We start from the raw sequence: 27,601 nt of genomic DNA, 5'->3' as shown, positions 1-27,601 counted from the left end.
TAAAGCTGATGGATTCAAAGTGAGGATTATCAACTAGACCAAAAGCACAGATTCTAGCAACTTCATGGTTCATGATCCTTGCCCACAAACCAAGACTCCAATGTCTTTGCTTTTGCACTCAAAAATAATTTTTGAAATATTAACAAAATGTATCATCACCCCTTATATTAATTATAAACCCAGATATAGTCACTAAACAATCTCTAGAACCCTGCCAAAACTTCCTGTTGAGATTCGGCCTTGCACCAAAATGCACATTGATTGTTTGCACTAGAGACTGGTGGGAAAGACTTTCTCAAGTTCTCTATCTTAGCCATAAATCCATGACCATGGTGACCTTGTTGGTGTTTCAACTTCTACATTCATGATTTGCTTGCTTTCCTAGGACTTTTTTCTGTTCCACCAAAGAAAAACAACATATGCATATGATTGCAAAAGCGGCTTGTACCTAGGAAGAGACACAATAACAGTAATTAAATTAGCTTGCAATTTAAAATCATTTCATTAAAAGACACTATAATATAAATATTGAATACCCAAAAGCATTATCAACAAGAAGTATTTTTCTTTTTTATGTTTGTTATGAACACTAGACCTTCAAAATTACAAAATAAGTCATTTTACCATTATAAAAAATACTATTAGAATAAATGTTATTATAAAAGTTGCTTATTGTTTTATAAACAATTACAACCAAGATTATTTAACCATTATAAAAAAACAAATTTTCTAAACATAATGTGAGTGAAGGATAAAGTGAAATTTAATATCGAAAAATTAAGAACTCAAATTAGATAGTAATTCAAAAAATCATTTTTTTAATGTTAGGCAACTTAAAAATATTATTAGAATAAATATTATTATAAAAGTTGCCTATTGTTTTATAAATAATTACAACCAATATTATTTAACCATTATAAAAAATCAAATTTTCAAGTCATAATGTGAGTGAAGGATAAAATGAAATTTATTATCAAAAAATTAAGAACTCAAATTAGATAGTAATTAAAAAAAATTAATGTTGGACAACTTAAAAATACTATTAGATTAAATGTTATTATAAAAGCTACTTATTGTTTTATAAACAATCACAAGAAAGAATCCAAAATACGCACGAGAAAGCACATAGGTTCAAAACAAAACTTCATGGGTGAAAAGTATCATAATAAATATTTTTCAAATTCCTTTTGTTATTTGTTAGTAAAGATACTGATGTTAAGTTATTGATAAACTAAAACTGATTTTATCTATAAATTTCCATCAAACTTCGTAAATTCAACCAAATATAAATCACTCACTTCACTTCAAAATTAAAATCAAATTCAAAAAGTAATTCATTAAGATTTAGGCGGGCATAATCATATTATAAAATAATGTTGGTATGCATAAGTCATTTTTATAGGTCACTCTGTCATAACTCATTATTAATTGAAATCTAATTAGAATTTAAGGTTTTTTTTAATTACATAACAATAAGAAAAACCAATAAAGGAGGGAAAAATTGGAGAAGAAAATACTATTTTGATTGGCTTGCTTGGATTCTTGGAGAAGTTGAGCTCAAGTGCACTATAAGTTAAAGTATTGTAGGTCACAACATTGGGGATTCTTCTTACTTATTTTCTGCCAACTGTCTCTTAAACTGCCTAAGTTGTATCCTCCCTTACACGTTGCCCATATACCTATACATTATGGCAAAGAGTTGTGATATTAGGAACTTATGTACTAAAATTAATCAATGCTAAATTGTTAATCAACAAAATTATAAAGGAGAGTAGGCCATAGAAGATGCCAAGACTTAGCCACATGTAACTTCCATTTCCTTCAAATTCATATAGGCTGAATAAGGGTTTCTGGATAACTAAAAAGCAAAATGGAAATGAAGTATATAGCATATACAAAACTAATATGAAAATCATTGTTAAGGTATAATATATATTGGTAAAAGAAAGGGTCAAGTGAATATAATGTTTCAGTATCTGACCTGTGTGACTAGAGCATAAAGAGACAAAGTCACATAAATACAAAGAACTTGTGTGAGAACCCTACAAAATTTGGTATGCAAAAGTCATATGCTAATGAATTGAAACAACATTTTTTTCAGTGATTACATGTGAATCATATAATCATCATTAAAAGTGAAAAATATGGCAATTACATGTGAATCATATAATCATCATTAAAAGTGAAAAATATGGCAATTAAATGAATTGAAATCATGTTATATGATTAATGACAAAATAGTGGAAAAAAATACGAGGGGGGTGCATGAAAAGAGAAAACAAGAACAACTAAGAAACTTATTGTCAAAGAGGATAAATTAGTTGATGTTACAATCTCTAGTTGGTGATTGTTAATAATTTTAATAACCATCGGTGCTCGACAGAGAACAAAAGCCAGTTGCCTATCAATATATGCATCATTTTTTAAATCAGCATAACAAGTTAGATCGAATAACAATACTTGATGAGAAGTTAATATTGACAGAAACAGATAAACAAAGTACCATGCAGAGGCCATAGTCTCCAAAAATGTTTTATGTTTTGTTTGCTTTGGTTATTTTAGGGAGATTTATGCAACTCTTATTTTATTGGAAATTTTTTTCTCATTTGTCACCACCGCAAAAAGAAAGTTCCAAATATATTTAGACATAACAGAGCAGAAAATCTAAGACTTGTACAAAAGCAAATGTTGCCAACACATTACCTGTCACGACTTTCTTTTGCCAGTGACCTGAGAGACTTAATAATAAACTCAATAATGTTAATATCATTCCCCACCCTTTCATTATTCCAGCCCTGATGTAAAAAATAATAATAATAACCATATTATTGAATAGCCAAAGCATGTTGGTTAAATATAACACATTATAAACATAAGAGGTGCCATAAGTTGAGTCATGATTGACACTTTCAACAGACAAAAGGCCTGAATATTATAATATTTTGAAGAGTAAAACTAACCTCTACAGTTGATGGATAATCACATATTGTGATAGATTCTGCTCTCTCATATTCCCTAGTTGAAGGAAGGCATTGCCATAATTCTTCTGTGACAAAAGGCATGAAGGGATGAAGCAATCGAAGGCCATTATCCAGACAAAACCACAAAGTATCTTGTGCAAAGCATATTTCAAAAGCAAACCTAGGATCGTTACCAGTAAAGCAAGCCTTAATCACTTCGATGAATACATCACGCAATTGATATTGCCACCAAGAATACACAATAGTGATAGCTTGTGAGAATTCAAATGATTCTAGCGACTTCACTGTTTTGGATATGGTTTTATTTAACACCAAGAGTATCCACCGAGAGTTTGTTACACCATTAGCGATACCCAACCACCCTTTGAATATCTAGGTTAGTTTTGTCAGACTGAAATGAAGGAAAACAACACAATTAAATCATAATAGTTGGCATACTTGGTGAAAAAATCAGTCGTATAAAACATTGAAAACAGATTAACACCTGAGCTGTGTATGAAACCAGTGCAAAACGTAGAGCATCAACACCACATTCATCAATACCATTTGGAAAGTCCTTCTTATGACCCTCTATAGCAGTGGCTAGTTCTTTAGGTCCTGGTTACCAGCCTCATTCTTGTGATATCCCATTTATCACTTCAATAGGATGAATAACATTTCCTATGGACTTGGACATCTTGCGTCCATGTGCATCATGAACCATGAGATGCAAATAAATCTACATAGCATTTGTAAGTACATGAGAAGGTCATTGATCAAATTTTCTAAGTTGTACATGAGTGCTTGGTTAGCTTTCCTTAAATGATAACTTAATTCTTTACTCTCTCTCTTTCAAATGATCTCTTATATCTCTTTGTAATCTTCCTCAATCTTAATGAAGTTTCTTTTATCCAAAAACAAGGAAAAGAAAATTCTTAGGCGCACGACCAGAATTCACACTTCACATGTGAGAACACAAAGTAACACATCAGCCAAAAACTTATAGACCATTATAGAGGAATGCTCTGCTGGATAAATTTTACCATGCTCATTACAAGAATTTGCAAAAAGCAAACAAAGATATAAATATCTCTTCCAATCAGCCAAATATTATTTTTGAATAATCTCTATCATTTTGTTTTCCTTATCCACATAAGCAAAAAGAGCTTGTTTTGCCAAATCACTGCAATTGACATACCACTGGGGCTTTATCATGGACTCCACTACATCATTGTTTCTTAAACAGACCCCAAGGTGCATCTCATTGTTTTCAGATCCTCTATAAAGGCCTTAAACAAAAGAATAAAACAAATGAAACAAGAAATCACAAAAATTGCATGTTCCATCATACACATACATAAAATATTTCTAAGATGGAGATAAATACTAGTCCAAGGTACTACCCCACTTTATAAGCTAATGATAGCTAAAAGAATATCATGTGCAATATATTAAAAATTAAAAATAATGATATAAACTATAATCCTTCCTTCCGTCACCAGAGAAGAAATCATATTAGTCGGGTCTAGTTCCACAAAAATACAAATGTACTTTCCAACAAAAGTATTGTAACCTAACATTTGTTATTTCTCATGAAACAAATAATAGTATAACAATACCTTCTTTTGTAATGCATATGCTATTGCCTCTTGAGCTTTAAACCACGACATGCCCAAAAAATCAGAGCCACCATTAGAATTTATTTTTCCATCATCCGTGAAAACATTAATGAATTCAAGGTTGTGACGTTTTCCCACTTCAAAATCATTTGGATCATGGGCAGGTGTAATCTACAAGGAACAAAGAAAATACCATAATATGTATAATATCACTTAAAAAGAATTTCAATGGAAATTTTATTCAAACATATAGAAAATACCTTAACAGCACATGTCCCAAACTTTGGATCAACAAGAATAGCGTCACAAATTATAGGAAGTTTTCTACCATTAAATGGATGAATAGCATATTTTCCATGAAAATGGGTGTATCTGTCATCATTAGGATGTACAACAATAGCAGTGTCACCAAGCAATAGCTGTATCTGACAATATTGGTTGTACGCATTTTTTTCTTTCACGAAACTGCAGAATCAAAAGGGAAATCTAAAATAAAAGATTGATTTGCACAAATTCTACACCAATGGAAAACAAAGTGTGAGATGCAAGGGCATCGAAGTGAATCAAACAACGACACAAAGAATCTACAATGAAAGGAAAGCACACCTTGCAATTATTGTGAAGAGTAACGAGAAAAGGGTTCAAAAATGAAAAAGTGGCAATGAAAGAATGGAAAGGGAGAAAAAAAAGTGACGCCACCACCAAAAATTGCCTTCTACAACAGCATACGATAGAGACGGCTTGTGGAGGAAGTTCGAGTGATAGTTTACAGGCGTCAATGTTCTTGAGAACCGCTTCATCAAGGACAAAGAGGTGTTTATGGCCTTCCTTGATCATAGAATGAATCCCATAGGTTGAATGTTGAAGCCCATGTTCTTGCAGTTTGAGAAAACCATAACCCTAAAACCCTCGAAATGGCAAGTTCTCGCTTCAACTTTGCAAATTTTTTGCCCACATTGTATTGTCACTGCCCCGCCACTACTGTCTCACTAAACCCTAATAATGCAAGTGAGATGAAAGGGAGGAGACAAGCAGAAAAGCAATTGAGATGAGTTTTGAGTAAAAAAATTAAATTAAAATGACAGTCAGTCTAAGACAGTTTTGATAAAATCGTCGTCGAACGGTAGTTTCTAAAACAGTTTTCACAAAATCGTCTTTATTGAAAAACTCAGTACTTACAAAATTACCACCGTTTAATATACTAAGGTGGTTATTGGAGAACCGACATCATTTCGCTGTCGTAGAAAATGTTTTTTTTAATAGTGTTTGGTTAAAGAAATTTTTTAGAAACATATCTTTTTGTATTAAATAAGATTTATTGGAATTTATAATTTTATATGAATTTTTATTTCTGATTTCATATTTTTTATCCTTGTTTTATTTTTAATAATTTTCAATTCATTATTATAAATACTATATTAAAAAAATGTGTTAAATACTTAATAAATACTTTAAAGACCGTCTTCCCATTGTCTGAGCGGGTCACATATGAGGACGGATTATGTGAGAAATTGTGCAAAGCTTTGTTTGAATGAGACCCAGTGTTATTATAATTTAAGCAAACTTTTGATTTGACTTATGACAGCCATTTTAAATCATAAGGAAAAAAAACAATTGAACTGATAGCAAAAAAAAACTAAAAAATATGCATTTTTATTGTAATTTAGTTTAAAAAATCCTAATGTTAAAATCGATTGGAAATAAAACACAATTTAATATAGTTATATTGATTTAGTATTATGTAGTAATATTTTACATTTTTATAACAATCTATATTATTATTTTTATTAGACGTTTTGATTATATTGATAAATTATAATAAAACAATTTTAGAAGATAAATCTTGAATCTTGTTAAGGAAAATACACAATGTAGCACGTTCTCAATTTAATCAAAATGCATACTATAACACGGAAATATTTAAAATAATGCTATATTCTCTTATCATTTTTCAATAATATTCATAATAAAATAAAGCAAGAAATTTTAAATAAAATATATTTAATGCTTAAGAAATTTCATTGTATCATTCATAAAATTATTATAAACTTATATAAACTCTCCTCTCTCTAATAATTTATTTAACGTATCATTCATTGAAATATTACTGTAAATTTGTTTAATGTATTTATTGTATCATTCATTAAATTTAATTTTGATGTATTTTATGTACTATAATTCATTAAATTATATAATGTATTTAATGTATCGTCCATTAAATTTTAATGTATTTAACGTAACTATTACCACATTTTAAGATATTAATAATACAATTTGGTTTCCACAAGTTACAATTATTCGGATTAGGTGCTCCCAATGCAACTTTTCTCCTATTTACAACAAAGTCTCTTTGTCACCTATCAAACAATTTAATTTATTCATGTGATGTTGATAACTAATGTGATATACCCATGATTCATAAATGAGTTATTTTAAACTCTTTATTACTTCTTATGAATAGAAAAATAAATTAACGTAACATATGATGTGATACAATAATGCAAGGGACAGAAATTACACATTTACTTTTTTGTGTGAAGATATTACACATATTTTCTATTACTAAATAATGCTCCAATATATTAATATCCATTAAATATATACTAATTTGAATTTATGATTTTATATTAATTAACATATGATATTAATAATAAATAAATTATTAAAATACTAATAAAATCCATAATAATAATACAAAATATTAATTAATAAATTTACATAAGTACAAATTAATGAACTTTTACAAAAATATAAGTATATTGAATATGAGATCACATACCAATGGAAAAAACAAATTTTAGTAAGATAAGATATTAAAAAATAGCACAAATTTATATAATCATGTTAACTCCAAATCCTAATAAATGTTAAATATCTTCAATATTTTTAAATAATATGTTAACTATCATCAGATATCTTTTTTTGACATCTTTAACATTTTTAAATATTCTTCGATATCATCTAATATATTAAAATATCTTTAAATATTAAGCTGGTTGGATCTCTATCACCCAACTTCTTATATTTCATTTTGAAAGAAATTCAACGTATACTCACTTTTTAATCTTATTATTTTCATATCTATTTATTCTCTTTTTATCACATTTATTACTTTTTTTTTCTTCTTCCTATCCTCTCTTCTCTTCACCTAATTTTATTTACCCTTTTTATTTATCCTCTTAATAAACAAAGCGTTACCTACCTAAAAAAAAAAAAACATAGACGTGAGTAATCTATAACTATTTATTATTATAATAGATAACTCCTCAAATATGAGTTATTTCCATCTTTCAATTATTTTTTTTAAAATTAAAAATAAAAGATATTGTTATTTTTTTTAGATAAAAGATATTGTTAGTTAAGGCATGAAGTGTCTATTTCAACTAATTTTTATTATAAGAGTTAAATACAATTTTCCTTTCTTATTTTCATTTTTATCAATCTATTATAACTATTATAATGATAATTACTTCATTTGATGTATATATTTTTTTAGAGTTTTGTTTTTAAACTAATTATGAAAACCACCTCTAAATGAGACGATCATTATAATAGATAACTTCTGAAATATTACAGTTATTTACATCTTATCATAAAAAATGAGGTGATGACGTGTAAGAAAATGTACCGAAAAAGATGTCGTGCTAAAGCACAGTGAGATTCATTGAGAACACTGACTGTATTTATATATTAAACAATGGAAGCGCCATCACACCTTGTTATCAGAGAAAGTGAAAGTGTCTGAGAGTGTGTGTGACTTATGGAGTCCAATTCAGAGTTCGACGTGATTATCATCGGAGCTGGCGTCATGGGCAGCTCCACCGCCTACCACGCCACCAAACGCGGCCTTAAAACCCTTCTCCTGGAACAGTTCGACTTCCTCCACCACTGTGGCTCCTCCCACGGCGAATCCCGCACCATCCGCCTCACCTATCCCCACCACTACTACTACCCTTTAGTCATGGACTCTTACCGCCTCTGGCAAGAGGCGCAGGCCCAAGTCGGCTACCAGATCTACTTCAAGGCCCATCACATGGACATGGCCCATCACAACGAGCCCGCCATGCGCGCCCTCATCGACTACTGCCGCAACCTCCAAATCCCCTTCAAACTCCTCGGCCGCCAAGAGCTCGCCGACAAATTCTCCGGCCGCATCGACATCCCGGAGGGTTGGGTGGGCCTCTCCAACGAGCACGGAGGCGTCATCAAGCCCACAAAAGCAGTGGCCATGTTCCAAACCCTAGCCTACAAAAACGGCGCCGTCTTGAAGGACAACACCAAGGTCATCGACATCAAGAAAGAGGGCGGCACAGGTGGGGTCGAGGTTTTCACAGCGGGGGGTGAAAAATTCCGCGGTAGAAAATGCGTGGTAACTGTAGGGGCGTGGGCGAAGAAATTAGTTAAAGCCGTTAGCGGGGTGGAACTGCCGATCGAGCCACTGGAGACGCACGTTTGTTACTGGAGGGTGAAGGAGGGGCAGGAAGGGAAATTCGCGATAGGGAGCGGGTTCCCGACATTCGCGAGCTTCCAGAAAGATATTTACGTCTACGGCACGCCAACGTTGGAGTTTCCGGGGCTGATTAAGGTTGGTGTGCACGGGGGGGAGCCGTGCGACCCGGATAAGAGGCCGTGGGGAGCAGCGGTGATGATGGAAAAACTCAAAGAATGGGTGGAGTTTACGTTCAAGGGGATGGTTGAATCCACTGAGCCCGTCATCAAACAGTCTTGCATCTACTCCATGACGCCAGATGAGGATTTCCTCATTGATTTCTTGGGTGGGGACTTTGGGAAGGATGTGGTTCTTGGAGCCGGCTTTTCTGGTCACGGCTTCAAGATGGCTCCGGTTATTGGCAGGATATTGACGGACCTTGCTGTCCATGGGGAAACTAAATCCCATGATATCAGTTACTTTAGGATTGCAAGGTTCCGTATAACCTCTATGATTTAGCCTTCTTTTCTTCTATTTAAATAAATGCATCTCCTTCCACCCTTTCCTTTTCTAATTCTTGTTTACCAGCCACCAGCTTTTGCTTTGCTTATTATTATTAATGTAAGAATAAAACAACTCTTGTCACGATATCTGCAGATAAAATAACCTTACTCAATTTATATATTACGTTGTTTTAATTAAAACATATATCTTTATCTTCTCAATACTCTTTTAATCTCTGATTATAAATTTTTTTAAACTAATTTATATCTCTTAAAAAATAATTAATTTAATTAATCACATTAAATATATTAATTATTTATACTATCATCTTAAAATTATTATTTTTTATTTCACTATTTACTTAATTATTATTCATTAATATTTGAGAGAGATTGATTAAATAGAAATATGTAGGGGGGGAAATAGTTAATGTATTTAGAAATTAAAAAAAAAAAAAAATTTTGAAAAGAATTTTATACTCATTGAAACAAGAAGAAGTATATATGTTTCCTTAAGAGTTTTGATCTATCATTCCAGGAACCGATCGATCGATCATGGTTGATCTCCTTCAAATTGGAATGCCATATTGGGTTTGTCTAAGGCTTAAAATGTTGGATCTTTTATTTTATTACATACGATTATATTGCATATCCTCATAAACAGAACACGATCATCATGCCAGTAGAAGGAAGACACGTGGCTAAAGTAGATAAATCTTAAATTACAAAACGACTTGTCAGGGAGCACGTACCAACCCAACTAGGAGAGTAGGACCTCATATTTCTGAGTTCAGAGTGACCTACAAAAACGCCAGCAAGAAAAGTACATGCACTATACGTGGCAAAATACAATATTCCAAGCAGCAAGACAGCTTGTCCATCACATGAAACCCTACAAGAATTCATGAGAAGACAAAGATCACACATCAACCCATAATTAAAACATACAATAAATAAATATTCCTACCACTTGCCTTCAATCATGTCAGTCAAATTATTGTCTTAGGATAAACAGATGATCAAGTGAGTGACTCGAAACAGTGGACTGTGAAAAGAAGTGGTGAACCCATTAAAGTCAAATATATAAAAGGACTTAAAATGCTAGTTCCTCCCAAAATTCTAGCCGAATGATGATCATTCCAATTTTAATGGTAGAGTTTTAAGTTAAAAGATAAGTTTCATGCACATTGAGAATTAAATTTTTATCATTAAAGTTTAGGTGACTTAAATGTAAAGTGAAATATTATATTTTATTATATGAATCTTAGTTGAATAGAGATATTGGAAGAGTTATTTTGTTTCAACTTCCAAGAGAGCTTATTTATTATAGTTGGTGACAATCTTCACTATAAATAGAGAAGAGAATTAGTAGAGAAACACAACACATGAAGAGAGAGAGTGTGAGAAGAAAGATTGTGAAACAAAGTCACTTTGTTGAGAGAAAAATATATTTGTATTAGAGTGTTATCATTTCTTGTAATCATTGAGTGAGATACTCAGGTTTGTAGAGTGATACATTATTTGGGGTGAATTATAATCTTGTAATCATTTTTGTGATAATGAAATACTTTTTGAGTCGATTCCGTGGGTGTAGGCAAGAGGTGTTGAACCACGTTAAATTCTTATGTTTGTTATTATTTTTCTTATGGTCTAATCTTTGTGTATATTCTCATGATCTTTGTGGGTGTGGATAATTTTGTTTTGTTTGTAGGAACATTGATTACCCAACAGTGGTATCAGAGCGTTGATTTTCCAACAGTGGTATCAGAGCTATGGCCAAGAGCACACAAAGGTTCGAGATACTGTTGTTTAACTGAAAAATAAATTTTATGATTTGACAGAGTATTATACAAGACCTTTTGGTGCAGTAAGGTCTTGATCAGGCATTAGAAGATGAAAGACTGGCTTCTATAAATGAAATTGAGTGGACTAAGATCCAAATGAGGGGTGTGAGCACAATTTGGTTAGCCTTTGCTCCCGAGATAAAACACGTGTTGAAGGAGACAACACCGAAGGCCTTGTGGGAGAAGCTCGAGAATATTTATGCATCAAAGTCGCTAACCAATCGTCTCTGTTTGAAGATGGAGTTGTATCAACTCAAAATGGACATGGGAGGAGATCTCCATGACTACATCAACAAGTTCAATCAATTAGTAAGTCAACTATTGAATGCACGTAATAAACTCTCTAATGAGGAGCATGCGTTGTTGTTGTTGGCCTCACTACCAAGGTCCTTCAAAGCTTTTGTCGAAATGTTGCTTGCAGGAAGATCAACTTTAAATTTGGATGAGGTGACTGCCGCTCTTAGAGAAAATGAGATAGAGAAAATGAGAGAATGATGATAACTGAAAATGTTGATGATGAATACAATGCAATAGCTGTGGTGGAGTCTGAGCAGGGGAGAAATCATTCAAGGAGACATGATGGGCCAAGAGAAAGATCAAAATCGCAATTGCGTCTACAATGAGATATGAGCAACATACAATGTTACTATTGCGGTGAGAATGGTCATGTGCAAGTGAGATGCAAACAAATGAAAGAGAACTTGAAGAAATTAAGAGATATGAACAAAGATGGTGCCAATTCCCAAGCTAATGTAGTAAAAAGTGTGGAAGATGAAGATGATGTGTTTTTTGCAACAAATGTCGAGGTTGATAAAACAAGATGGGTGATGAATTCTGCTGCCTCAAAACACATTTGCAGAGATCAAAAGATGTTTGATACTTTGAAAATTGATGGAGAATTCGACCATTTCAAGTTAAGGGATGGTGGAAAAATGAAGGTTGAAGGCACAAGGAGTGTGAGGATGAAGCTCCATGATGGTGTTATTCGAACTTTCTCAAATGTGAGGTTTGTACCTTCTGCTGTTGTCAATATGATTTCTATGGGGGAGATGACATCACAAGGGTACAAATATGTTAGTTCAAAGTGGGGATGCAAAGTGTACAAGGGAAGATACTTGGTGTTGCAAAGACAGAAAAATAAAGATAACCTTTGCTATTTGGATAATCAAGTCTTGAAGAGGAACCATGATAACAAAGTGAAGAAGAAAGTAAAGTTTTTTAACATTGTGGAAGTGTTGGGAGATACTTCCTTGGAGGGGAAGTTTGTTCACTCTCAAATTAATTGGAGGATATTTCTCTTTTGGCTCGAGGGTGAGAATTATAGAGTTTCAAGCCAAAAGATCAGGTGCATGCACATTGAGAATTGAATTTTTATTATTAAGGTTTAGATGACTTAAATACAAAGTGAAAAATACATTTTACTAGATGAACCTTAGTTGAATGGATGCATTGAAAGTTATTTTTAATCCCTAATTATGCCAAATGTTTCTTTAGTCTCTCCTAGTTGATTTTTTCCATTTAAATACAAAATTTGTGGTGATTTTTTTAATGTATGAAATATTGAAAAAATATTTCACAAATTTAAATTACTAAAAAATGCAAGTTTTAATTTAAGGAACTAAAAAATCATAGGCCCTCATATTTAAGGAACTAAAAATATATTTAAATTATTATTTTTAATTCCTTTTGCTTTTGTGAGGCCCTGGTGTTCTCCGGTGCACGGCGATCTTGCGTTGGACCACGACACTAGTCTTTAGTACAAAATAAAAAATTTAGGGTTGCTATTCGCACAGCCTTTTTTTGCTACAAAGAAAGAATCAAGCATTACAACAAGGAAGGTCGAAAAGAAAACCAAAAAACAGTGGTAATAAAAATCTAAGATGCAACAAAACTATCCTGTTGCTATATGCATATCAGACTAGGAAGCACCCTTGAAATAACCGTTCAAAAAACAACAAATAGAAAGGTCACGCGTACAACCCTACCAGCCTAAGTACAAAGACACCTTGAAAAACCAAGCATTCTGCTGAACCACGACACACTAGAAAAGGTGTCAGCTCCAGGATCAATTAATAACGACAAAGATGAAAAGGATGAACTTGTTGGCAGAGTTTATCTTTATTATTTTTCAATTTATTTATTTAAAATTGAGTCAGTTGTGACTTGTGAGTGGCCTAGAGTTTAAGAGTTAGTTCATGTACTACATTGCAGCTTCCTTTTTCTGTTATAGTCAGCAGACTTAGTGGTTAGTTGATATCATGTTTTGGAGTACATGGGTCTTATCTATTAGAATTTTCAATTATGTAATTTGCCTATTTATAAGGGCTTCAATGTTTCTAAATGAAAACAGAGAGAAGCACATTTTTCATATTCTGCTGTTTAATTCTTTTAAGTTTAACAGAATTATTAGAGAAGAGACTAAAGTGACAGAAAAAAAAAGATACATTCACATTCATATTTTTTTAACACTTATAAAATATCTCTTATTTATTTTTATCTCTTTTTATATGTCAAATCACATTTTCTATGAAATTTATTATTTTTTCACTGGGTGTTAATTAGTATATTGGGTTAAAAAAAATAATCGAGAGGAAAAAAAGAAAAATGATTAACCGACATTCATATACTACTTAACACCTAAAGTGATAAATAAATAGGGGAAAAAATATAAATATAAGAAGTGTTTTTTTACTACAAAAATATTAATTATGATGTGATAGAAAAAAATAGAAAAAAAATATTAATGAAATGTTTATTAAAAAAACATGTTCATATATAATCTAGAGCAAATAGAGCTATCAATTCAAATCGGCCCATCCTCTTCAATTTAGAGCACATGAGACAAAACCACAAGACTATAAAATCTTACAAAGTCGTGTGAGGCCTAGCTGTGGGCTAATGACTCTTAAATTTTATATATAAAAAAAGCATTTCAGTTAAACACTGTGTTTGGTTCAAACAGGAGAGAGTTTGAAGACAGTTAAGTTGCAATGTTATTTCTATTTTATTTCTCTTTTTAAAATTATTTTTATCTTATTTTTATTTATCTTATTTCTCTTCTCTTTATAGCACAACTTGAGAAGACAAAGATATTAAAATATAAAGAAACGCAAACGCGCACCAAGTAAAAGCCTCTTTTGTGTCAAGAAAAAAAGAACTAACACCATATAATATGGAGTGTTGCTTTGGACACCCAACATTTTTGTTGGGACACCCAGAAATGTTGGTGAAAGGACTAAAATTTCCTTCATCATTTTGATACAAAAAGTTAAAGTGACTCGTCCGTACGAGTCACTATTAATTTTTCTCCGGCACCGCTCCTTCTTCTTTCGTCTTCATCTTAGTCCCGACATCACTTCTTCCTCTTTCCATTTCGTCTTCTTGGTGGGTCATCTTCTTCGAGGTAAGTGGTTGGTTCCCTCTCAAGTGGTTATTGTGGATGTTGTTAAATGATTGTGTTTGGTGTTGTTTGTTGTTGTTGTTTGTACAAAGCGCTATCGAAAAACTGGAGTTTTGTGGGAAAAACTCCATACGGATTGGTAATTCGTATGACCCATACGGATTACTGATCCGTATGGCTTATACGGATTACTAATTCGTAAGGTATTTTTTTTTCTAATTTTTCTAATTGAAAATAATAAACTTGAAAATATTTTTAAATTTTTTTTGTGTTGTTATGCTTCATAAAATTTTTGTTTAGTTATTTTTTATAATTTTTTGTTGTTATTTTGTAAAAAACTATTTTAGTTATTTTGCAAATTTTTTTAGTGTAGATACTATACAGATTGTTGATCCATATGGTTTTTTTTATAAATTGAACACAATAAACTCAAAATTATTTTTTTCATTTTTTTTTGTGTCATTATGTTTCGTAAAATTTTTGTTAGTTATTTTTTATAATTTTTTAGTGTTGGTTATTTTATAAAAAAAATTATTGTAGACACCATATGGATCGCTGATCTGTATGGTTCATACGGATCAATGATTTGTATGGTTTTTTTAAAATTTATCTTTAATTGAAAATAATAAGCTCCAAAAATATTTTTTAAATTTTTTTTGTGTAATTATGTTTTGTAAAAATTTTGTTAGTTATTTTTTATAATTTTTTTAGTATTGGTTATTTTGTAAAAAAAATTAGTTAATTGGTTCAAAAATTTTAGTGTAGACACCATACAGATTGTTGACCAAAATTTAAAATATATTTCATAATTGATGAAGCAAGAAGCAGGACATTCAGGCTCTGCTCCACCGCCATCATGGTTAAGCACCCTCAACGAGGAACTGAAAATGGTTCTTGCGACTCTGCCTAGTAAGAATGTTTACCTTTCATATTATTGTCTCTATGTTTACATCAGAGGCTGAAATTTGTGTCAAAATATTAGTACCATTCACACGAGTATATATATATATATATATATATATATATATATATATATATATATATATATATATATATACACACACACACATACGTGATATGTTTATTCACACATGTGACATATCTGTAGTTAGTTAACTTTAGCAGTAGGACATTATGTTTGGTCAATTGTTGTCAAATACCCTGACGAGTAGTAATATGATATTGCCTGACTCATCGTCTCATTAAGAATATGCCACTTGTTCTGGACTATTTGCTCTTTTATGTTAGTCACATATCTTAAAATTTTTGTCATGAAGGCTTGAAACTCAATTCTTAATGGTTTTAAGTAGAGCTTTATACTACGCTATGTAAAGGAGCTTATTTTCCATTCATCTACTTTGACATTAATGATGAAAAAAATTATGTAATTCTGATGACTAATTTTGGTCATGTTCTCCCAATGCTTAAAATTGTTTAATGAATGTACTTGTGTCAGTTTACAGTAACTATATGCTTTGGAACAACATCTATATGTCTGTTTCAGCTTATGTTTCTGTTACTTAACAGTTTTATTTGAAATCATTTTTCTTTCGAATATATGTCAAGTTAATAGATTAATAATTATGCCAATTGCTAAGAATGAATTGGCGTTCATCATGATTGCTAATTGAATATCAATTTTGTTATATCACTGTATAATAATCTGCTTAAATATCATGCTTGAATGTGAATTATGTCAGAATTAACAAATGAAGAGCACGGACAATAATGTGAAATGGCCAAGATCATGCTGAAGGTCGTAGTTCCACCAAATGTTATTTTAAACACCGTTAACGTCAAGGACCAGCTCATCTTCATTTTGATTTAATTAACATATCATTATTCTGTTAATTTTTGCAACTAACCAACCTATTTGTCTCATTCTAATGTTTTATCTTTTTCAAATATAGATTTATGGTGAAGTTAGTAGGTCATTTGTTGTGAGATGGAAATACGTACTTGACCGTTTATGGCATTTCATTGGCAAGGATGAAAATTTTCATACCGTTGTCTACAACCAAGATTTGGACAACCAACCATTGTAGCAGGGTGGATAACACTAAGAGATTTTTATCACCTGATCGGAGATCATTAAGTGTCGTTAACTCATTATGGTAAGAGTGTATTCTTTCTTACCATATTCAGGAGTAATACCCTTCCAAAATCATTTCCAGGATGACACTCATTATATCATCAAGTGTCAAATTCTGTCACTTTCAAGGTATATCTCACTCCGCACAAAATTACCCATAGCAACCTGGTAAGCAAGTTTCCAATTTAGTTACTAGCAATTCTTTATCTTGCAAGTTATAAATTTCACAAATTGCTGACATAATATTATTCTTAATATAAGGATGTTCTAAGCACCATGCATTATTTTTCTTAAAGACAAAGGCTAAACTAATTTGAATTTGGAGGACATTGCAGAATGTCGGATTGTGTTCAATCACCGGAGAAAAACAACTAAAATTGGAGTTGAATGGAAATACTTTTGTGAAACTCAATCCTTCAAAGCTGGCATGGAAATTGTCTTTGAATTCCTTGATCTAACAGTTAACCATGTTTTATTTTGGTCATGCTTATGAATTAAACTCAACATTATTAGGACTTGAAACATTATTCCTTTTAATTATTATGAATTCCTTAACTATGTTTTTACTACAAACAATTTGTCTAATATTATCCCTTTGTTAGTTACCAGTTTCTTATATAATAGTTATTTTAGTATGTGTTGATCATAATTTTTTTGTAATATTGAAGTAACATTATGCGACAAACAATATCTTTTAGTAATTCATTTGACCATGTTTATGAATTAAATTATTTTCAATTAATCACTAAATTAATTTTTAAGCAATTTAATGTTAGTTTTAATAATTTTTTAAAAGTTTATATATATTATAATTTTTTTTAACAATCTAATTACTAAATACTTTTTTTATACCACTATAAAATAATATCACAAAATCAATATTTTAAAATTGCTAAAATTATTTAAAAAAATTCACACAATTGCTAAAATTATTACAAACAAATTATTTTTAAAGTTGCTAAAATTATAATTCATATAATTTTATTCATAATTTTTTAAAAATTAGAAATCTACGAATTGTCAATCCGTATGGTTCATACGGATTAACAATTCGTGTGAACCATACGGATTGACAATCCGTATGAATATGAATTGTCAATCCATAAGTTCTTAAATTTTTTTTTCACGTACCTCTTCTTCTCCAGCGATGAAAATCGACCAAACTTGATCATATACTCCTGAACAACACTCGTACACCACTGGAGATTAAATACGCTTCGAAAATTACCTTAGCGGAAACAACTTACACTATAAGACCAAAATTTTGCGAAAAAAAATAGCGCTGCAGAAATGAAAAACTACTGCTATAATTTATATCTGAAAATATCCATAAGGATATTTTCAGAATTTATGAAAACTGTGGGTGCCCCAACAAAAATGCTGGGAGCCCCAAGCAGTTTCCTATAATATGCAACCTAATGGGCCGTTGCAGTATATCTCTGTTGCACAAGGCCTGTTGCACAGAATTATTCGGATAAATCAATATATATGTAATGATTTTTATTGGATAAAGATTAATAAATCTCATTTATTAAATTGCATGTAGAGATGATATATGTGGATGTCATCATTGAACCGACTAAATTGAGAAATCCTAATAGTGAATATTATCTTAATATGTCAATAGGAAATTCTCAATAAGAAATATAAAATATTATCATAGTAGTTAAAGTTATTTGTTATATTTCAATTTCGAACACCTAATATCTTAGGACACTAATTGAATGAATATTAGATATGATTAAATACTTGTGGTATTAATCATTAATAAAGAATAAATTCATCAATTTTAGGTAATGAGTTTGAGCTCTATGATAGAATTAAAACATTGATCAAGGCAACAAAAATGAAAAAAGAAAAGAGTTTCTTAAATTATATAATGTCTTAACTTATTAGAGTTTGATAGTAATACTATACTCTAGAGTTAACTTTGAATTGTAAATGATGAAAAGAAATATTACATCATTCTTCTATGAGTTCTTAAAGGTAAAAAATGTTACTTTATGTTATTCAGAGATTAAGGAGTGTTGCTAGACGTCTACCTTAATTAATATATTAACTTGATTCATATATTATCGGCTTAGTATTAAACATACGGGATAACACACAAATAAGTGTTCTAATCTTGATTAATATATTAATATGATCAAATGATTAATTAATTTCCTAAGTGAAATATTATTATATTTTTTGCTAGCACTCAAAAATAAATAATATAGATAATTTAAAATATTTGAAATTGGATTTGAAAAAACTCTTCCATACAAATTAGACTTTGTCAATTATTGTTTCAATTTGGAATTCCTAAAGGATCAACAAACAATAACAAGAAATAATATTTTAAGATGACTTAAAAGATAGTGCTGCACGTTGTAAAAGACAAAAATCACTTATCTTCTAATTCTCTTAGAGCTCTAATATTTTAAGCTTATTATTTCATCTATCAAAGTTGTTGTTGACGAATAGAGGTTCGTTTTGGTGTAGATACATGCATAGTCTTCTTTAATACTGAAGAAAAATTTTATTACTTCAAAAACTCATCAACATGTATATATTTAGTATGTTGTTTAATTCAATATAATTTAAATATAAAATAGATTATTTTTATTCCGTTGTTTGTGTTTTTGACACTCATTGTTCCTTAATTTTAGTTTAGTTGCTCAGGGTTTCGGTTTCAACTTTCCTTATTTCAAAACAGCGTGCCTAGATGTTAAAAACTAAATATTAAAGGCTGATGGCAATATTATATATATATTAAACGCTCACCACCCGATATTTTCAACCAAAAAGATCATTAGACTAGTTTTTAGTTTTTACTCTTTTCAACAAATCTTTTCCAAAAAAAAAAAAAAACTAAATTGGAACATCAAGAATGTATTTCTATCACTGTTTTAATTCACTTCAGTGGCTCAATAAGAGAGTGTTAACTGGGGTTGAACATAAGAGGACGTGTATTATTTAAAATATTTGAACCAATTGGACTTAACCTTTCTATACTTAATTACTTATATACACTTATTTTTATTTGTTTGAAGTTGGACCTTATACTTTTCCAACACCCTCCGCCCCCCTCAAAGCCAATTGGATTGGTCCAATTATGACTTGTATAACAAAGATATTTTTGGATAAACACAAACTTAACATCTCATAACCAATAAAAAATTGACAGATAATAAAATATAAAAAATATTATCATTTATTAAAATTAATATAATTCATTTCCTTAAATAACGATTTGATCATGTGCATATATTGAATATTTACATAGTAAAAACAATTCAATACTTTTGTTATTTATTGTTTACAACTAACTAAAGGATTTTTTATATATATATACTTTATATGTATTTTTTTTTATTTTTTATTATTATATTATATGTATTTTAAATATATTTAAATTTTTTAAAGTAAAGCTGAAAGAGTCCATCCCATCCATTTGAACTTTTTTTTAAACTAAAACTCTTGTTTTTAGGTGGCAACGTGATCCACCCTTTTTTATTCTGTAACTTTTTTTTAGTTTTTTATTTCTTAAATATATTTTATAAATCATATCATATATAATACATTACATATATTATTATGTATATATTTTAAAATCTATTTATATAAGCATTTTAAAATACATATAAATATATTAGAAAAACATATAAAATGATTATTCTAATTTTTTTACTGAGTTCTAGGCTTATTATTAACAAGTTAGATTATGAACTTTTTAAAAAGTTTGTTTAATTAAAACATCAAATTTAAAATCAGCAGAAATCTTTTTATTAGGTTTAATTGTAAATTTAATCTCCTTATTTGTCTCAGATTTTAAATTTGATCCTTTTATAATTTAATTCATTATTTATTTTTTTAAAATCCGGTAATTTTAATCCCTAACCCTAAATTTGGAGGTTGAATGTGAAATGAAACACTAAATAATAATAGGTTATCATTTCTTTATTTGCTCCATAAAAAGGAAAATCTCAAAAAGCCCTAATATGGATTTGTAGAAATCATAATAAACTGTGATATGATATAAAAGTATTGAATAAAGTCGTTATGCAATTTTTCGATATATGAACAATTGAGCATGATAGTTCTTTACTGTTAAAATTTATCGAGTTCAATAATTGTGTTAGAAATTTTCTGGTATGCTTTTTTTTTTAGAAAAATAAAATCATTTAGAGCGCGAGGACAAATTCTATTTTATGACTAAAAAGTTGTGTTTGCTCAATTTTTTGCATAAACAATAAAGAAAAAACGACAACGCCAATATTATTGATTCCCACCAGCCAAACATGCATGGCGAGGAGATCGAATTCTACCCCGAAGCTTAAAACAAAGGAACACTCAAGGCATCTAATGGCCTTCCACAATCAATTAGGTCCCAATATATAACTAAAATTGTTAAAAAGCCTAAACATGTCTCAAAAAAATATTTAATTAATTTTGTAGGCCAAACCAAATTGAAGCTGACTTACATATATAGCCCCTTGAAAGGCGATTCAAGTCATTAGTAATAATAAACAAATAAATTAACTACTATTAAATTAACCAACTTCCATTTGCTTATCTTAAAAGCTGTATTCACGCAAGAGTTCACCATAATGGTTTTAAAATAATGGATGTGGGAATCTTTATTATGGAGTTGCAACTTGCATATTGCAGAAAGTCCGATAACTATTTCCTTAGTGCACAACAGATCGTATTCCTCGTTATTTAATTAAGAATCATTTAGGTCAAGCTCTGAGAATAATCTCTTAATGCAATAAGATATACTTTTATGTTGACGGTGGACAAAACATCAACACAATGGGATTCCCTGTTGATTAGTAAAATAAATAAATAAATAACAACTATAAGTTAGACTTTGTGCTTGAGATTCTGATGAGGTTTTTAATAATATTTAAAACGTCATAGGATAACGAAGAAATGGCATTAAAATATAAGGGGTCCTATCGAACACTAGAGAGAATGTGATAATTCTTTATTAACTAGGGATCAAATCCTCACACATATCCTTCTAGAATGTTGTTTAGCGTCGTGAAATAACTAAATAACCTATCAAACCCTATCTCATTTTCCTTTTTTTGTATTATTTTTATTTTTATTTTGTGTGTGGAGTGGAATTAAAAAGAACTGATTTTTTTGTTTGACGAATATCCGAATAACGCGTGGCGTATTCCATAACAATTAATGGCAGTGGACTTCAGCGGAGAGATAAATCACGTCGATTAATAAATTTAGATTTGAAATAAGTGGAACCAATAAAATACAATGTACTTTATAACATACAGATCATAAGAGCATATTCAAGAGATTTGCAGATTTCTTCTCCTGCCTAGATAGTTCACAGGTTTAAAGTCAAACATATTATCGGGCAAAGATAATATTAATATGTCACTTCTATTATAGTAAGGCTGGTTTTTAGGTTTGGGCGAGCCTCAACCATAATTTGGAAAAAAATTATAAGAGAATCTTTTTTTTTTTTTGTCAAAAAAACTTGGAGCTTTTAAATGCAAAATTTAACAAGCTATAAGAATGATTTCTCTAAGTAATTGTATAATGAAACGATTAAGGTTAAAAAAGTAATGTGTTACATAAAAAATAATGAAATTGTGTACATTAAAAAGTCTTGTACTCTTGTATTCGAAGAAAACCTAAGAATTAAATGAACAAGCTAATATTCTTTTTACGAGAACAATCCAGTTAGCATGCTTGAATTATATACATGCACAGATGCACTATAATCTAAAGTCAAACATTTTTTCTTTTGCTGACTATTCTTTATTCCTTTTGGCATAAGCATTTATTAAGAAAATATTTAGCTAATGGAAGTTTTTGTTTTATATGATGACATTATTTATATAGAAACAAATATATCAATTATTCAGTATTTTTTTTACGATTTGTAAAACTCTTTAAAGCCGTTTTGAAATTGATCAGCGTAGATATCCATGTTCTATAATTTGAGATTATTCTTATTCTGATTTTCAAGATGAGAACAAAAGATTAATCTTTCAGCCTAATTGTTAATTGAAAACATTCTTATCCTGTCGTCTAACAATTTTGTATACATGATACTTTTTATTTATTTTTCAATCATATAAAAGCACGTGGACGAGAGAATAAAGAGTGACGAGATTTTCACCTCTTTCATTTTTTTTTTCTTCTGATCTGTTAAATTAATATTATAGTGGTTGTGCACAAGTGCAACTGAGCATCTATCACCCATATATTATACATTTATACTGTTTAAGTGAGAAGAATCTATATGGTTTATTTTAAAATATTCATTTAACTAATATATACGTTGTTATTACTGTTTGATTCTGTGGAAAAGTCAAATTTAAATGATTTTGCAATTCTAAATCATTGAACCGTAAATTATTTTTTCTTGTAGACGTCGTATAAAGAAGAGGAGGGAAAGAGTCAAGAAAAGGAAAAATAAACAAATCTTGATCAGATATAAGAAACATAAATAAATTGATTGAAAGTCATTTCACATTTAATGTGATGCAAAGAAATAAAGAGAAATTTTAAGTATATACGATAATAATGGTCAAACTTAAGTTTTCATGCATCTATTTTAACCTTCACGATTAGCCAACACTAATGATTTAGAGATAAAAAGAATTTTTAGATGTTAATAGAGTGTTTGTAATGTTAGGATATTTATGTATGATTACTTAAAATTATTTTATGACTGTAAAATTAAGTATGAGTTTTTTTTTTGTCAAATTCAAATATAAGATTGGAAACTTTGATATTCTATCCGAATCCTATTCATATTCATCTCATTAACATGGGTATTCCGTCTCTAAAAAGAATGGGAATTTCAAAAGGTTGACGTGATATATGGATATTTTGTTAAACTTAATTTTTTTTAATTTTGCATAACATTAACCAAACAAGTAAAATCCAAACAAAATAGAGAAACAGAAAATGTTAGTTTGACATTCAAATTGCATGCTGTTGAAATGCTAATAACTTAATTCAAAATGGTCGACGTGTTGTAATTTAATAGTTATTTACCAAGTCCAAGTTTCCAACATCGATCCTTTTCAATCCGGAGGAAAACATATTCAAATATTCAATCCCCTAAATGCATGAAATGACAACGTAACCCATATACCTTATTCAACCTTCAATTTCGGTGAATGAGAAAATCAACCCGTATATATATTTTATTTTTTTAAAAAGGCAAAGTTGTATTATATATATATATATATATATATGATTGTAACAAAAGCTACATGTACAAGGTGTACATATACAAAAGATCTAACCATCTAAGTTAGATGTATTTCAAAAAGTTAATAAAAAAGAAAAAACTATCACAATTCTCCTTCTCCGAGCACAAAAGTCTACTTATATAGAAGGTTTTCAAAGACAAAAAGTCATGCACATAACCGGATTTAAGTACCAATCTAATATGGAAATATAATGATGCTTCTTACGCTTGTATAGTAGCCACTGCCTTGTAATAAAACGTATGAATTTATCTTATTAAATTGTAATAAACCTTGACAGCTTGTACTAATGAGAAAAGTTATAGTCTGAACTTATCATATATTAAACTTGAGATTTTATCTTATTTTACTTAGGGATATTTTTTAGAAAAAAAATGATAAAACCAAACTCCTACTTTCTCATTTTAAAAATAAAAATAAATACTATCAGTATTTTATTAAAAGAAAAAAATTATTAGATACCTAAAACCTTTCTCCCCAATATATATTACCCTCCCCCTCCATCTTCTCTACTCTTTTATTCTTACTTTGTTTTTTAAACTTTCTTAACGCAACAAACACATAGCCACATCTTCTCTTTCTCTTCCCATGGCATTCTGACTCATACCCAAATCATTGATTGTTTGTCTATCGAATCGGTGAGAAAATGGCAGTGGAGCTGATGGGGTTCCCCCAAATGGGCGAACAGAAGGCAATTGAAGAAGCAGCCGCCGAAGGCCTCAAGGGCATGGAACACCTCCTCCGTCTCCTCTCCCATCAACCTTCCCACCTCCGCACTCACCACACCGACGCCACCGTTTCCAACTTCAAAAAACTCATCTCCCTTCTCAACCGCCGCACCGGCCATGCCCGTTTCCGCCGCGCACCCCTCCCTTCCACTTCCAACTCTCTCGCCCCATCCCCTCCACCGGCTAACCCGGTCACCTTCGCCCCTTCGCAGTCACAGAGTCTAACCCTCGATTTCTCAAAACCTAACATGTTCAACACCACCAACGCCAAATCCATGGACCTCGAGTTCTCTAAAGAAACCTTCAGCGTCTCCTCCAACTCCTCCTTCATGTCCTCCGCTATCACCGGCGACGGTAGCGTCTCCAATGGCAAACTAGGATCCTCCCTCTTCCTCACTCCTCCGCCAGTCTCCGCCGGAAAACCTCCTCTCTCGTTTGCTCCGATCAAGAAGAGGTGCCACGACCACCGCGAGCACTCCGACGACATCTCCGGGAAACTCTCCGGCTCCAGCAAGTGCCACTGCATCAAGAGAAGGTAAGTTCACCCGTGTCTCACCCTATTATAATAATTTCCCCTAATCGAAACCCTAGAAACAATTGACTCGGTCCGAGTCTGCGATCGAGAGTCAACGATTTTTGGTAGCGGTGCAGTTAAAGGCATTCAATGAACACAGTAACAAAGCACGCGTGATAGTGACAGCAAACAAGTTTTTTTTTTTTTTTCTGACATTTTCTGTCCTGTGCCGCGTTTGTCAATCCACGATTTTTTAGAAACCATGTCTCACAATAAAGACAACAAAATGGAACTTCCCAAACTCAACCTGTCCCCAATCCCCACTCTCCCACGTTAATAATGTTGTTATCCGTTTTCGCTGTTACGAATCACCTTTACTTTATTATAACCCTTTGACTGTTGACTACATCACTCAGCGCATGTTAGCAACAGCGGCGCATCGTACTGTTTTAAATTTTATTTTGTTTTTTCAGGAAGAATCGTGTGAAGAAAACGGTTAGAGTTCCGGCGATTAGTTCGAAGGTCGCCGATATTCCGCCGGATGAGTACTCGTGGAGGAAGTACGGACAGAAGCCGATCAAGGGATCACCGTACCCGAGGTGAGTGGTTTGTGGCCGTTGATTTGGTGTTGGCTTTGGTCAAAGGTGTGTTAACTGACGTTGATTTGTTTTGTGTTCTCAGGGGGTATTACAAGTGCAGTACCGTGAGAGGGTGCCCGGCGAGGAAACACGTGGAGCGTGCTTCGGACGATCCGACGATGTTGATTGTAACGTACGAGGGGGAGCACCGACACTCGATTCAGACCGCGATGCAGGAGAACATTTCCGGGGGAGTGGGTTTGGTATTCGAGTCAACGTGAGTGTGGAATTAAAGAAAGGGGAACTGTTGGGGGGCTTTTTTTTTGTAGTAGGAAAAAAAAAAGAGGTGAATAGGAAAATTGAATTAAGGTGGTGGTTGCAATGTAAATCTGACCTTATTGAAAGAAAATATTATTGTGCTGTTATTATATTATTACAGGGTATCTTAATCTTCTCCCACAAAAGTCTTCTTACCTGATTATTTTATTCAAGATTTTGAAAGTAGTTTGGGTCATTGATGATGAAATTTTGTGATTGGAGCCAAGTGTGATATAGGGTCGCGCAATTAGAAATGGTAGGTAGTTTGTTTTGTATAGTGGGAATGGTAAAGGGTCCCTATCCAAGTTGATGCCTCGTAATGGAAAAAATGAAATGACGTTTCAACTCGATTCTGTTCTTTGCGATCCAGATAATTGCGCACACAAGCGTTTAATTTCGTCAAGTTAATGTATATTGCAAATCAAATTCAAAAACTACTTTGAGTTCTTTTTTTTTTGGTAAACCTGCTATATTACACTGTCAAAAACGAAGATGGATTAGAGGTAATAAGCCTGATTAAATGTTTAAGGGACTTTCTTTATCAATTATGCTACGCTATGGTTGAGTTCTAATGTGTTCTTGATATTCTTAGATTGTGCAGAGTTATTTGGTGTGAGAAATATTTTCACTAACTCAATCTTATTTACATAAAAATTTATTACACCAATAGTTTATGGTGCCTTTTGATTAAACATCTTAATTAAACATTCATTGCATAAAAGCTTATCTTATAAACACTTATGTACAAAATATTTATATAATCGAAGAGATCTAATTAAACTATATTTATAAAGTATTTTAAAGAGATTATTAAAATAAATAAAAACAACTTATAAATATTATAAACTATATTTATAAACTTTTTTCAAACACTTACACAAATATTAATGTTATAAAATAAGTTTAATTAAATTATAAATAAATTCTTATAAACGCATTCCTTTAATATTCCTTTCGTGATACTTACCCTTGTGTAATCATCTTTAGTTTACGTTGTTGCTTATATTCCTTTCGGGTGACTTCTCATGTCTCCCTTTATGTCTCCCACATATATATATTGTCAAGAAGGAATTTTAAAGAATTTGAAACGGGTTTATGGAGCAACTTAGAGCATTTGTGCCTTTACCCTTCTCGTGGATCATTGAAAAAATTCAAAGTTTTCACTTTGAGATAGATTATATGGATTTTTTATTTTTATTTTTACCGAGAGCATATAGAATTTAAATGCATTCGCTGAAATTATTCCCTTTCTCAAGTTGTAAAAAATGAATCGTGAGTTTTCCTTTGGTCTCGACGTTTCCCTGATTTTTTCCAAAGACTTTAAGTCTTTATCCACCTTCTACGTTAAATAAAATACTTAGGGAAAAGTAGTTAAATG

At 31.1% G+C, this 27,601-nt stretch overlaps 2 protein-coding genes and 1 pseudogene across 2 annotated transcripts; 2 read left to right on the top strand and 1 right to left on the bottom strand.

The window, feature by feature from the left end:
• Positions 1–5,416, bottom strand: LOC114408334 (annotated as a pseudogene).
• Positions 5,417–8,201: 2,785 nt separating this feature from the next.
• On the top strand, positions 8,202–9,690 carry LOC114409050 (probable sarcosine oxidase). The gene has a single exon (XM_028372337.1). It carries the CDS (start codon positions 8,340–8,342, stop codon positions 9,525–9,527), a length of 1,188 nt encoding a protein of 395 aa, XP_028228138.1. The 5' UTR covers positions 8,202–8,339; the 3' UTR covers positions 9,528–9,690.
• Positions 9,691–24,327: 14,637 nt separating this feature from the next.
• On the top strand, positions 24,328–26,378 carry LOC114409049 (probable WRKY transcription factor 17). Its single transcript, XM_028372336.1, has 3 exons — positions 24,328–25,348; positions 25,801–25,926; positions 26,009–26,378. The coding sequence occupies exons 1-3, from the start codon at positions 24,732–24,734 to the stop codon at positions 26,184–26,186; spliced, it is 921 nt and encodes a 306-aa protein (XP_028228137.1). The 5' UTR covers positions 24,328–24,731; the 3' UTR covers positions 26,187–26,378.
• Positions 26,379–27,601: the final 1,223 nt, after the last annotated feature.

Source organism: Glycine soja, chromosome 4 (genome assembly GCF_004193775.1).
Source record: "Glycine soja cultivar W05 chromosome 4, ASM419377v2, whole genome shotgun sequence".
NCBI lineage: Eukaryota > Viridiplantae > Streptophyta > Magnoliopsida > Fabales > Fabaceae > Glycine > Glycine soja.
This window is presented reverse-complemented; position numbering and strand designations above follow the sequence as displayed.